We start from the raw sequence: 14,799 nt of genomic DNA, 5'->3' as shown, positions 1-14,799 counted from the left end.
AGTTTATTTTTGAAAATGTTTATTTTATTTTATTTATTCTTCCTAGCTGCCGTAGATTTAGTTTAAAGAAGAACTTTCGTACTGAGGAAAACTTTCAGACATGCAAATCAAAGACAAATAGCAATACCATTATGCTTGCTTTTTCATATTTTCCTTGCACATTTCCTAATTACTAGAGTTGAGATCTGATTGAGAATTTCATAGAATCATAGAATCATAGAATATAAGGGTTGGAAGGGACCCCAGAAGGTCATCTAGTCCAACCCCCTGCTCGAAGCAGGACCAATTCCCAGTTAAATCATCCCAGCCAGGGCTTTGTCAAGCCTGACCTTAAAAACCTCTAAGGAAGGAGATTCTACCACCTCCCTAGGTAACACATTCCAGTGTTTCACCACCCTCTTAGTGAAAAAGTTTTTCCTAATATCCAATCTAAACCTCCCCCACTGCAGCTTGAGACCATTACTCCTCGTTCTGTCATCTGATACCATTGAGAACAGTCTAGAGCCATCCTCTTTGGAACCCCCTTTCAGGTAGTTGAAAGCAGCTATCAAATCCCCCCTCATTCTTCTCTTCTGCAGGCTAAACAATCCCAGCTCCCTCAGCCTCTCCTCATAACTCATGTGTTCCAGCCCCCTAATCATTTTTGTTGCCCTTCGCTGGACTCTCTCCAATTTATCCACATCCTTCTTGTAGTGCGGGGCCCAAAACTGGACACAGTACTCCAGATGAGGCCTCACCAATGTCGAATAGAGGGGAACGATCACGTCCCTCGATCTGCTCGCTATGCCCCTACTTATACAATTTGTCCAAAGGTTATTAACTGCTAGGGTTTGTTTTGGCCCACTATAGAGAGATAGTCAGCTATGTGGAGTTTAGATTTAGATCTAACTCTAATCCCGATGAAACTTTCTCAAAGTTTGGAGATGTTCAAATCAAAGGTTTTGGTTTGTGCTCATCTCTGCTAATTATGACCCCAATCTTGCAAATATTTACGTACTACAAAGGTTTACTCATGTAAGTAGCCTCATAGACTTAATCAGACTTTTCACATTAGTAAAATTATATAGTGTATAATTATTTGTTGGATCAGAGCTTTAATTTGTGTTTCAACATGGTTTTGCCCCATCTTAGTCCATCTTCTCATCTGTTTTAAGAGACACGGTCAGGTGGCCTAATCCAATAGAAATATTTCAATGGGTTTTGTATTATTTTCACTAGAAACATTTTTCAATAAACATTCCTCCCAGAGTGTCTGCAACACAAATACTGCAGTATTGTACTAGTGCGCAAGAAATTGCAAGTCAAATTAAATAGAAACTAAAGAAATAAATGTAAAAATGACCAGTCCAGAGAAATGTGTGAAAGGAAAGGGGGTAAAATCAACCAAGATAAATAGTGAAAAGCATATTAGATTTTAGATTTTTCAGCTATTAATATTAAAAGTTGCTATTAACATTATTAGCACTGCTTATGATTCTGCTAATGCAGAACTCTCCGTGCAGCAGGAAGTGGGGGCTAAAGTGATTCTATGCCACCTTTACAGCCTTCTCATCCTGTACTGCTCCTCAGCTCCCTGCATAACTTAGCCCTGGGGAACCATCCCCAGCTGCCCACAGGCTATAGGACTGCCTGTAATCTCTGCAGTCTTTCCCTCCATATACTTCTCCCCTGTGACATCATCTATGGCAGGGCTTGCAAGGTCATCCTTGGAAGTCCTCCTTATCGCTGTCTTCCTCAGTTCCTGCACCAGTGGAATCCTGCTGCAGATAGAGCCATGGCTTTTAGAGCCCCTTTAAACTTTTCCAGCTATTTTACTTAGCCCGGGGGCGGGGGAAGAAGGACCAAGGATGGATGGTGACTTTATCTGTGGTTTTTAGTGGTTCATTTTATCCTGCAGTATAGTCATCACTCTAAATTTGTCATCTGAGAAATTTGCATGTGATGTAATAAACACAAAATTTTGAAGTACTTATGAAGTCTAACAGAAAGGGAAATTGATCTTGGAAGGAAAGATCATAATTTAAACATAATAATCTCTAATGATAGCAAGGGGAAGATATAGAAATATTGTCTGATAAAATAAAATAGATTTATAAAACTATTGCTTTTTTGTCTATGTTTTCTTCATTTTAAAACTGGAAATAGTGTAAAAGTTCTTCTTTAAAGAGGAAAGAAAAGGAAAAGTTGGATTATTGGTTTAATAAATTGCATGCACTTCAGTTTAATGGATAAGTGCATTAGGCTTTTGATGAAGTATAAAGGACTCCCTTAGTCAGCTTTCACTTGATGAATTAACGTGTTGAATAGTTTTCAGAGAAATAGTAATTACACTGATGACTTATATTAATTGCTCCATTACTGGGTGATTTTGTTTTCATTAAAGGTTATTAGAGGTCTCCTAAGAACAAAATGGTTGGGGCAAGTGTCTATTGTTGTTCCTCGCCTTTTATGCAACTGATATGAGCCCCTTTTTAAAGAGTCAAACAAAATGATGCATTACTGTGATTTGGGGGCCAGTCTTGCTTGGTACTGAGTACTCATTTCATATTCCATTGATGTCTGCCAGCACCCAGCAGGATTAGACCATGTGTTTGCTAGGATGCAGGCTTCCAGGTTTTCCCTATGAGTTTAGGCTCATAAATGTATGAATGCATCCTGATGAAATGATAGGGTGACAGAAACTGTTCTTAAGAAGGGAATTAAAAAGTATAAAAAGCAAAGAACCATGATGTATTATATAACCAAGATTTTTATTACCATTCCAGCACTTTAAGAGTAATTTCTTGTACTGCCTTTTTAAATAATACCATATTCACCAAAACTCACTTAATCTCATGACTTTAAGATTGGTTTTCTTGGAAACCCTCATTTATTTTCACATGTGGATTTATTTTCAAAATGTACTTCAGTACCACATAGTAGTAGTAGTATGGATTTTTTTTAATTAAAGGGGGTTCTGAAGTCCAGTGAAGATGAGTAGAGATGTCCCCCGAGTACTTCTCCAATGGCTGTTTCAGAATGTTCTTAAAATGTATTATTTCATAAATGATATATTGTGTTTTTATGTCCTCTGCAGAATGTAAGAACTGAGTATTAAGCATGCTTTCATTTACGTATTATTATTATTATTAACAGTTATACAGACTAGACTTTATTACTGCCAGTTTGTTTGGGGTGGTGCATGCAATTCAGACTGATACAAGAACTGCCGTCTCACACTAAGGTACACTACAAAGACAGCTATAAAACTCCTGATCTTCTCTTAACACACTATATTAATTTTTAGTTGAATTTTCTGATTGCACTTAATATACTAACGAACAACATCTTAAACCTCTTTGCCAGAAATTGTTCAATAGATTATACCAAAACATACCTACTCATTTACTTTTGAAGAGGTGAGGGTGTGCTGGAGTGTCATTAGTTCCTTCTTCTGAATGCCTTTTGCTTTCCTTCCTACAATCTGTAACCTGAAATCAAAACTGGTTCAACATAATTAACATTTTGTAATATTGCCTTACAGTAACAACTCACAAATCAACAACCCCACCATTTACTAGGAACTTGTAAGGTTTTTATTCTGATGTTCTTGAGAAAACACCATCATTTATGTTACACAATCGACAAAATCATATTTTTAACAAAATACGAGTTCAATTCTAATCTAAATGATTACATGAACTTTTAAATGAGGGATGATCAATTTATAAATATTAATTTACACTTCAATGTCAATTTTATATATATATATTAATTGTCATGAGCCAGAATCAGTTATCCCAATGGATAGATCTAATCAGGGAAGTCAGTGGAGTTACACTGGAATAAACTTCTCTCAACATGTTCAGTCTTAATAGGATACAAATTCTGAAATAGAAAATGGATGAACCCCTGGCTCTACTGTTGATATCAACGTACTTTACCCCACTGTTCATTAAGGTCCTGATCCTAGCCTTTCTATGAATAAGACTCCCATTGACTTCAGTAGACTTTGAATAAGGTCCTATGTACTTCATGCACTTCATACTATATATATGTTGGTTTTCTTTTTAAAAGAAAAACAAAAGGGTAGGTGGTTTTTTTTAGGAGCAAATGTTGTGATGAGTGAGAAGGAATGTGCTTTTCTGTGATCTATTAAAACTCTGGTAGAATGTGCTGGTTATGTAGATGTAAAGCTCTCAATTAATTTAATTCACCTGCTTTACCACTGTTTGTTGTTTGTTTGCCCAGCTTGAGACATGTGACGCTAACAGAGAACTCAGAACTCTGAAACTACTTTGTCAAAATGAGCTTAGTCTTGTGATTCCAGGAAAATGCACACTGGAGAAGAGTAGATCTTGAGGGTAGAGTATAGACCATAAATAATTAACTGTGTGTTAATGGCATGAAGGTATAAATTACTGCTTTTCTGTTACTTCAGCATATTGGTGTGGGCATACCAAAAGTTAATGTGAGAAAAAGGAGACCCAATGCCCAGGTAACTGTGGACGGAGGTGATCATTAGTGTATTAAAATGCATAGAGCTGGAGATTAGATTTAGAAAGCTTCTGCTCTGCTTATTAGGAGGAACCTAACTAGGGAACTGTTTACTTTGACAAACAGCTTCCAAAGCATGAGGTTTGCATCCTTCTTTGTTAAACGATTATTGACGATGGTACCTGAATATGTTCCTTTAAATTATGATGCATTACTAATAGCTGCTAATTAGAGCTGTGCTGTAAACATTATTCTTCTGACTTGGAAATGAATTTGCAGTTTGAAAAAGGAGACTGCTTATGCTAGATTTGTTTTCATAAACCTGAAAGCCAGGGGAAGATTCTGCATCATTCTTTGTGAAATTATTGCCACGTCTTATCGTACAGTGTGTGCTGTATCATAACACCCTCATGGCATCTTGGTGATTTGTGTAGCTTTCTATGTGGAAGTCAAAAAGTGGTGCATATGTTTTCTGTCACTCAACCAGCATAACTACATCTATGGCTAGAAGCCATCTCACTAAGCACAGAAAGAAAATAAGTGACAGGTCATGCAATTTGAATTATGATAAAAGTCCTTGTGTACAAAACACATACTGAAAACAGTGAAATCTAAAAAAAGAATGGTTTAACGATATAAATAGCAATCCAAAAAATTAAATACAGTATATAATGTTAATATCCTATGCATATGGGAGTCCATCTTAGGGTGTTACATAATTTAGTATATGAAGTTAGCATCTTATGTAAAGAAGACAAAGATTAATTAACTAGCACTGAAACAGTGTGAAATCCTGACTTCATTCAAGTCAGTGACATAACTCCCATTTACTTCATTAGGGCCATGATTTTACCCACGATTCCAAATTTAGCCTGATCATGGATTAGCTTAATAAATATAAAAGAATCTGACAGTCCACATCTTCAGGTTTTACCTTTTCAGGGACAGGGTAAAATCTAGACTGTTGTAATTCAAAGTAAGGAAGAGAGATGCCATATTCTAAGAATATGTAAGATATAGGTCTGCTCTCAAAATCCTTTCAAAGCACACTACGATGACAGTTTAATGAACTTACTTTTATGTTGCTGCACCAGTTCTTTCTTTTTCTTTCTCTCTCTTTCTTTCTTCCACAAAAATAACATTTCCTTGCTCTTCTTTGCCCAGGCTGAAAGTAGATTTGCACTAATCTTGTTTGCATGCTTCACTTCTGGTGATGTACTTCTGTTTCGTTTTGTTAAGTCGTGCTCTTGTATGGTCATATTAGTATAGTTGTGCTTATTTAGTCTGTTTGTGTGCATGTCCGAATGGGTAAATAGAAGAACAAACTTTATGGAAAGTTTGTTTCTTCTTCACACACACACACACACACACACACACACATGCACGTACGTACGTACGCAAAAAAATGCAAGCAAATGACAACCTAGAGGAAGGGAAAAGTTATGGAGCCCAAATACCTGAGAAATAAAACACATTCTTCAGAAAAAAAAAAACCCACAGTTAAGCTATTGGACTACGAGTTAATATTGCTATTTCAGTCTCTGCTACAGATTTCCTTTGTGACCTTTGGCAAGTCTCAGGATCTATGTTCACTCACTTCAGTTTCCTCATCTGTACGATGTGGACAATAGTATGTACTTCATAAGGATGCTGGGATAGATAAAGTACAAATGAGTCAAATACTTTGAGACCCTAAACCAAACAGCAAGATGCATTTAATGCATATTTTTGTTGCATGAATTTCACTATTTGTTTGTGTTTTAAATCAGTCATCTAACCTCTGGGCCTCCTTAACTAAGACTAGCTCAGGTTATCATTTGAAAGAAAAAGCTGATGTTAATTTGATGTGATGGCTTTTTTTATTTTTTACCATTTTCTTTTCTTCTCTGTCCTTTTGTGTATTGGAATGGGATACAAACTTCACAATGCCACTTCTGCCATGGCAATGCCTCCATGCATGCTGTTTGGGTTTGATCGTGCTATTCATTATCCATTGCATGTAAGGAAATATTTTTTATTTGCTTTTGCATTTTAGCCTTTTGCTATTTGTTGTTGGGTGTGATTTTGTTGGAAAAAAGTTGATGAATAGCAAAAGATAAACTTGTAATGAATTGTGATATGTATTTTATTGGTGCTGCATTAAAGCTGATTAATTGTATATGTTCTAGATGAATAAGAGCAGGCAATTCCTGTGCAATTATAAATACACATTTAGTGGTTAATTGCCTGTATTTAGCCTAGAGTTCTTTGTTCAAAACTGTCCAACGTATACTTTCATTTGAAATATAAAATTTCTTCTTCTTCTCTTACAAGAGAGTAACTTTTACTTACTGAAAGAATGAAAACACCATCCATCCAATAACTTGCACCTTTGTTTCTCAAGACTGTTAGGGACTGATCTTACAATCTTTTATATCCATGTGAATTACATTGAACTATAGCACTCGTATGACAGAGAGCTGGGCTATTGGCCCCCAGTACTCCAAAATCATTTAGATGAATACATTTCCTAACAAGACATATAGGACATGATTCTCCACTCATACCAATGTAAATTGGGACTAGCTACATTGAAATCAATTGAGAGAAACTGGCATCAGGAGGAGGAGATTCATACCTGCACTATTTAGTAAAATATTCATATGCTGTATAATGGCCATGTAAATGTGCAGAAAGTCTAATTTTTGTCCCGCTACTATAAATTAGCTGCTGCCAAAATGTGAGGGCTACATCTTGAGAACTTTTGTTTGTTAGGATAAAAAAAGGATATGACCATCACTCTGAAAGAAAGTATCAGAGGGTTAGCTGTGTTAGTCTGGATCTGAAAAAGCGGCAAAGAGTCCTGTGGCACCTTATAAATTAACAGACGTATTGGAGCATAAGCTTTCGTGGGTGAATACCCACTTCGTCGGATGCATGGAGTGGAAATTTCCAGAGGCAGGTATAAATATGTAAGCAAGAATCAGGCTAGGGATAATGAGGTTAGTTCAATCAGGGAGGATGAGGCCCTCTTCTAGCAGTTTAGGTGTGAACACCAAGGGAGGAGAAACTGCTTTTGCAGTTGGCTAGCCATTCACAGTCTTTGTTTAATCCTGAGCTGATGGTGTCAAATTTGCAAATGAACTGGAGCTCAGCAGTTTCTCTTTGAAGTCTGGTCCTGAAGTTTTTTTGCTGCAGGATGGCTACCTTTAAATCTGCTATTGTGTGTCCAGGGCGGTTGAAGTGTTCTCCTACAGGATTTTGTATATTGCCATTCCTGATATCTGATTTGTGTCCATTTATCCTTTTACATAGGGACTGTCCAATTTGGCCAATATACACAGCAGAGGGGCATTGCTGGCACATGACAGCGTATATTAAATTGGTGGACGTGCAGGTGAATGAACCGGTGATGGTGTGGCTGATCTGGTTAGGTCCTGTGATGGTGACTCTGGTGTAGATATGTGGGCAGAGTTGGCATCGAGGTTTGTTGCATGAATTGGTTCCTGAGTTAGAGTTACTATGGTGCGGTGTGTAGTTCCTGGTGAGAATATGCTTCAGGTTGGCGGGTTGTCTGTGGGCGAGGACTGGCCTGCCTCCCAAGGCCTGTGAAAGTGAGGGACCGCTGTCCAGGATGGGTTGTAGATCACTGATGATGCGTTGGAGAGGTTTTAGCTGAGGACTGTATGTGATGGCCAGTGGAGTTCTGTTGGTTTCTTTCTTGGGTTTGTCTTGCAGCTGGAGGATTCTGGGTACACGTCTGGCTCTGTTGATCTGTTTTTTTATTTCCTCGTGTGGGTATCGTAGTTTTGAGAATGCTTTGTGAAAATCTTGTAAGTGTTGGACTCTCTTTGAGGGGTTGGAGCAAATGCGGTTGTAACTCAGCACTTGGCTGTAGACAATGGATTGTGTGGTGTATCCGGGATGGAAGCTGGAGGCATGAAGGTAGGCATAGCGGTCTTAGTGTATTCCTCAGTGGGATCTGAGGAAAGTGGCCTGTAGAATTTGGTATTGGAGAATTGTCTGGCAGCCTCCTTTTGGTAGTCAGACCTGTTCATGATGACAACAGCACCTGCTTTATCAGCCTCTTTGATTATAATGTCAGGGTTGTTTCTGAGGCTGTGGATGGCATTGCGTTCTGCACAACTTAGGTTATGAAACAAGTGATGTTGTTTTTCCACAATTTCTGCTTGTGCACATTGGTGGAACCCTCCCATGTATAGGTCCAGACTGTCATTTCGACCCTCAGGGGGAGTCCATGTGGAGTTCTTCTTCTTGTGCTGTTGGTGCGAGGGTAACTGTGTATCAGTGTGCTGTTCAGTGTTATCTTGAAAGTATTCTACAGGCCACTTTCCTCAGATCCCACTGAGGAATACACTAAGAAACTGCACCATCTACTCAGGACACTCCCTACACTAACACAGGAACAAATCAACATACCCGTAGAGCCCTGACCGGGGTTATTCTATCTACTATCCAAGATCCACAAACCTGGAAATCCTGGACGCGCCATCACCTCGGGCATTGGCACTCTCACTGAAGGACTGTCCAGATATGTGGACTCTCTACTCAGACCTTATGCCATCAGCACTCCCAGCTATCTCCGTGACACCACTGATTTCCTGAGAAAACTACAGTGCATTGGTGGTCTTCCAGAAAACACCATCCTAGCCACCATGGATGTAGTGGCTCTCTACACAAACATCCCGCACACAGATGGAATACAAGCTGTCAGGAACAGTATCCCTGATGATGCCACAACACAGCTGGTTGCTGAGCTCTGTGACTTTATCCTCACGCACAATTATTTCAAATTTGGTGACAATATAGACCTCCAGACCAGTGGCATTGCTATGGGCACCCGCATGGCCCCACAATATGCCAACATTTTTATGGCTGACCTGGAACAACGCTTCCTCAGCTCTCGCCAATCACACTCCTTCTCTGCCTACGCTACATTGATAACGTCTTCATCATCTGGACCCATAGGAAGGAAACCCTGGAAGAATTCCACCATGATTTCAATAGCTTCCACCCCACTATCAACCTCAGCGTGGACCAATCTACATGGCAGGTCCACTTCCTAGTCACCACAGTGCAAATAAGTGACGGTCATGTTAACACCACCCTATACCGAAAACCCATCGACCACTATGCCTACCTTCACGCCTCCAGCTTCCATCCTGGACACATCACACAATCCATTGTATACAGCCAAGCGCTGAGGTACAACCACGTTTGCTCCAACCCCTCAGAGAGAGTCCAACACCTACAAGATCTTCACCAAGCATTCTCAAAAGCAGTTTCTCCTCCCTTGGTGTTCACACCTCAGCTGCTAGAAGAGGGCCTCATCCTCCCTGATTGAACTAACCTTGTTATCCCTAGCCTGATTCTTGCTTGTATATTTATACCTGCCTCTGGAAATTTCCACTCCATGCATCCGACGAAGTAGGTATTCACCCACAAAAGCTTATGCTCCAATACGTCTGTTAGTCTATAAGGTGCCACAGGACTCTTTGCTGCTTTGAAAGAAGACATTTTAGACTTATTATAAAAATAAATTAGCACGGTTGATCCTATGGCACCTGGAAGAAGATGCCTCTGTCCCTTTGATTTATCTCCCTAATAAATTAGAGCTTAGCATATACCAAGCAATAATAAATTTTGCTTAGCTAATTACATCACAAAGAATGATGTCATCGAATCTCAGGGTTGGAAGGGACCTCAGGAGATCATCTAGTCCAACCCCCTGCTCAAAGCAGGACCAATCCCCAATTTTTGCCCCAGATCCCTAAATGGCCCCCTCAAGAATTAAACTCACAACTCTGGGTTTAGCAGGCCAATGCTCAAACCACTGAGCTAAGCTGGGCCTTGAAGTCCCATTTTATAGGTAATGTCCCATTTACACAAAGCACATTTTCTTCCAGCGAATAAAAACAAAATACATTGGTGACCTGGTTCCTCTTCTGTACTAAATCAATCCATAGTATCATGTTCGCAGGGTTTAAAAAATATACCCCATAATCCTTTTACTTAAAAGCCTAAACTACATGTGTGCCTTACATAACTTTTGAGTAACCAGGATTTTGCTGGGAGCTTTTACTCCAGGACTAGGGATAGTTAGGAACAGATGGTTGTAAAATTATAGCTGTTAAGGGCTTGTGATTTGTTCAGCCAATGCCCCCCGTGCCCACTGAACCACTTGGTACAGTAACAATCCTACATAGAGCCTTAATCCAGCAAACATATATAGTCACACTTAACTTCACACATGTGCATCAAGGATGGTCCAGTGGCTAGGATAGTAGCCTGGGACTTGAGAAACCTGGTTTTAATTCTCTATTTTTCCAAAGACTTCCTCTTTGGAAAGTTACTTGACCTCTCTATGCCTCAGTTTCCATCTGTGGAATGGGGATAATAGTACTTCCCTACCTCAGAGGGGTGTCTTGAGGATAAATGCATTCAAGATTATGAGGCGGAAAAAGAAGATCTTGAACCTCAGTTAGAATGAAGTCACCTTTGTGATCTGTGAATCACATATGTGAAGCACATTGGCTGCAGCGTGACTGATTTTCTGTCAGAATCCACTCTGCACTCACAACTCCCTTTAGCAATTCCCTTTATTGTGTCTATTCTGTGTTTAAAAAAAAAAAAATCCAGTGGAAAATTCGCTAAGTGCTGCTGAAGCAAAGGGTTTCAGTACAACACAGTGACCTTCTGTTTAAAGGACACTTATGCACCACTATTGAAGTAGAATACAGCAGTGGTTTTGAAACTTTTTTCTGGGGACCCAGTTGAAGAAAATTCTTGATGCCTGCGACCCAACGGAGCTGAGGATGAGGGGTTTGGTGTGTGTGGGGGGCTCAGGGCTGGGGCAGAGGGTTGGTGTGCAGGGATGAGGGCTGGAGGGTGGGGCTGGGAATGAGGGGCTCTGGGTTTGGGGGGGCTCAGGGTTGGGTCTGGGGGTTGGGGTGTGGGAGGGGGTCACGGCTCTGGGTTGGGGGTGCAGGCTCTGGGGTGGGGCCAGGGATGAGGGGTTTGAGGTGCAGGAGGGGGCTTTGTGTTTTGGGGGGGCTCAGGGCCGGGGCAGGGGATTGGGGTGCAGAGCTGGGGCATGGACTTACCCCCAGCAGCTCCCAGTCAGCGGCGCAGCCAGGGTGCAGAGGCAGGCTTCCCGTCTGTCCTGGCACCGCAGACCATGCTGTGCCCTGGCAGCGGCCAGCAGCAGGTCCAGCTCCTAGGCGGAAGTGCACAAGCAGCTCGGCGCAGCTCTCACCCACAGGCACACACACACACACACACAGGTCCCATTGGCCAGGCAGCCCTGCCTGTGGGACTTTTAACGTCCCAGTCGCCAGTGCTGTCCAGAGCCGCTGGGTCGCTGAGCAAGGTGACCCAGTGCTTTATATGCTGCGACCCAGTACTGGGTCACGACCCAAACTTTGAAAAACACTGGTATACAGAACGTGAGATATGGAAGACATGTTTCTGCAGGTCACAACAATTTCCGTTTTAGTTCTTTGCTTGTTTAGATCCTGATTCAGCAAGGTACTGAAGTACATTGAAGTCAGTAGGACTGATCGTGTGATTAAAGTTTTACATGTCCTAACTGCCTTGCTTTATCAAAGCTTCATTTATTACAAATAATATCAGACTTTTTGTTTGAGGCAACTATATGTTCCATGAACACGTTTCCATAAGAGATTCTTTTCATTGGATCTTATCCCTTTGACATTCCTTTGTCTTGTACTTGCTGTCCCTTTCATCTCCACCCACAACTGATTCATGCCATTGCCACTAGTCTTCTGTAGAAGAGTGTAGGTGTTGATATTACTAGTCGCCCAGAAAATTTTCTCACTGCTTGTCTCCCCTTTCTTTTTGGTGGTAGGAAAGTTAAGGAATGACTCCTTCCTAACAGGTCACCCCGTTATCATGCTTACAATTTGTGACTAACCAACAGCAGAGGAAGCAGCCTTCAGCCATTAACACTGTGTGTGACTGGACCATAGGCAAGCACTAGTTTTTAGAGTTAATCCAATTATCACTCACCTGATTACCTCTCTCTTTTTAAAATCCGTTTTAAGTGAACTAGCACTGCTAGCAATCCACTATGCTATATCTGATTAAAAGATAGAATGGTAAGTAATCCTATTTAAACAGTCTTTTTTGATCTCAGGGAGGGTTTGAATGATTTCAGTAACCTATTCATAACATCAAGTGAGAGATCTTTGTTATTTGATTTGTTTAATATCTTCTGCTTCAGAACCCTAAATCTCAGGAGCCTGTTACACTGGATTTTCTGGATGCTGAGCTAGAAAACGATATTAAAGTTGAGGTAAGATGCACCAGTAATGTAGTGCCTGCTTTGATGTATATATTTTTCACTGTTCTGGGTCATAGCTGAAATATAATAACTGGTGCAGATTCCTCCAATTTCCTTAACCTCTTGTTCTTCTAAATGACAGAGGACTTCAGATTTTCATTGCTCTGACAAAGTATGATTTTTGTCTGAAGAGAAATGCAGGTTTAGTGAACAGTTTCTGAAATTTATTTTGAATCTATGTATTTTCTTCTCTTATACACCTGGCACATTTAAAAAAACCCTGTCATTTGAAAGATTATAGTTTTAAGATTAAGATTCCCCATTATTCTCTCTATATAATGGGAAGTGCCATCATGAATGGTAGAACCATTCAAAACAGTGCAATTCAGGTTTCAGTATAATGCCAGCTGAAAGTTGGTGGTTCCAACTGAGTACTGCATTGAACCCAAAACTCAAAGTAAAACTTGGGGAGGGTTAATCCACACAGACTGAAACAAAAAGTTTGTACATATCCATTTTAAGACACACTACAGCTGACTTTCAATTAGCTATCATGAGAATAACTACAGTTATTAGGCAATCTGCATTAGTTCTGCACCGAAAATCCCTATTGACTTCACTGGGAGTTCTGGGTTTGCAAAGAGTGCAGGAATTCATACTCATGGCTCACTGAGCTTAGTCATGCAACCGTTACTCTTACAAGTAGAGTCCTTACCATCATGAGGAGTCTTAATAGTGTCAATAAGATTGCTCCACAAAAGTATCAATTACAGGGTTGGGCTCTCTTTCGTAGGGGTACGATAAGTAGGCGTGTACGGGCTGTTATTTTCAAATGTGTCAATATGATAGGATTGCTCATAAGATGCAAAAGATCTTGGAAAACATTAATCATGTTGTATGTCACGCCTAGATTTTGATTTTCCTTTTGTCTCTTCCCCCTACCTCCTTCTTGCTTTTTTATTTTTTTGTTTGTTTTTTTCTGGTTTTGTTTTTTCTTCACCTTCTTGTATATAGATTCGGAAAAAAATGATAGATGGAGAAAGTGGGGAAAGAACATTTAAAACATTGGTCAAGTCTCAAGATGAGGTAAGACTGGAACACAGGCTGTCCTACTTTCAGAACAGAACACTGCAAAATGATGACAAGAAACTCTATTTTGTCCTGTCTTTTATATTTAAAAGCTAACATTCTACTTTTCCAGTGTTCTATAATAGCCTCCTGGATTATTCCTGTACAAATATTTTCCTTCCCCCCCTCCCCAGAGTTGCCAATCTTCCTGGCTTGTACTAAGGGAAAGCACACATTTCTTAAGAACAAGGGTGTTTTGTTTCTCTCTTTCTTTGGTGCTTCATAATCATACAAGTGTTAATAAGACCCTGAATTCTGTTGTCAAGGATTTAGCAGAGCATTGTCATAATTCTTTACATGAATCCCTTAACAAAAGTCTTAAATGGTATAGGAATGTGTTGCTTTGTAAGGCATTATATTCTGGTTCGATATGAAGAACGTGGCGGGGGGGGGGGGAATGATTATACAATTTACAGTTCCTAGATTAGGATTCATTACAGTAAGCAAAGGAATCTTCCAAACAGTTACAGTGATAGTATAGATTAAATTTTACTTTGTATCTTAGTGTGCTTATGGGATAAAGTGGGTTTCTAAACATCCTGTCTTGGTTGTTAAATTTTATTTTCCGAAGAAGTTAGACCTAGAAAGTTTGGTCCTCAACCCTAACAAGCTTTTGCAGTAACACAAAGCTGCTTTAAAGCTGAATGAGCTGGCAACCCTCAGTAATAGGGGAATCCATAGATGGTGTAGGTCTGCCATATGTCTGTGCCACATCCCTTAAGGCACCGGGGCAGGGTGTATATCAAGGGGAGGAGTGACAACCAGATTGGGCGGCACTTTGTTGATTCCGACCTGCCACAACAGCTCTTTGGGGTTGTATTGTAAAGAGTAGGAGCAGCTTGAAGAGGCTTGAATCGACCTATTGTGGCCTCAGAGGTGAGGGGAGATGTAAA

General features: G+C 40.2%; 1 protein-coding gene across 3 annotated transcripts in view; it reads left to right on the top strand.

The window, feature by feature from the left end:
• Positions 1–14,799, top strand: part of CACNA2D1 (calcium voltage-gated channel auxiliary subunit alpha2delta 1) — a 690,472-nt gene that overhangs the window by 617,498 nt on the left and 58,175 nt on the right. For 2 of the 3 annotated variants that reach the window (XM_048836497.2, XM_048836498.2), the window contains exons 19-20: positions 12,719–12,790; positions 13,793–13,864. In XM_048836497.2, the coding sequence (XP_048692454.1) occupies positions 12,719–12,790; positions 13,793–13,864 (144 nt within the window). Of the gene's footprint in view, positions 1–3,135; positions 6,699–12,718; positions 12,791–13,792; positions 13,865–14,799 lie in introns of those variants that run through there. The other variant, XM_048836499.2, reaches the window with a different exon arrangement.

Source organism: Caretta caretta, chromosome 1 (genome assembly GCF_965140235.1).
Source record: "Caretta caretta isolate rCarCar2 chromosome 1, rCarCar1.hap1, whole genome shotgun sequence".
Lineage (NCBI taxonomy): Eukaryota > Metazoa > Chordata > Testudines > Cheloniidae > Caretta > Caretta caretta.
The sequence above is the reverse complement of the archived record's forward strand: the minus strand, read 5'-3'. Positions and strand labels throughout refer to the sequence as shown.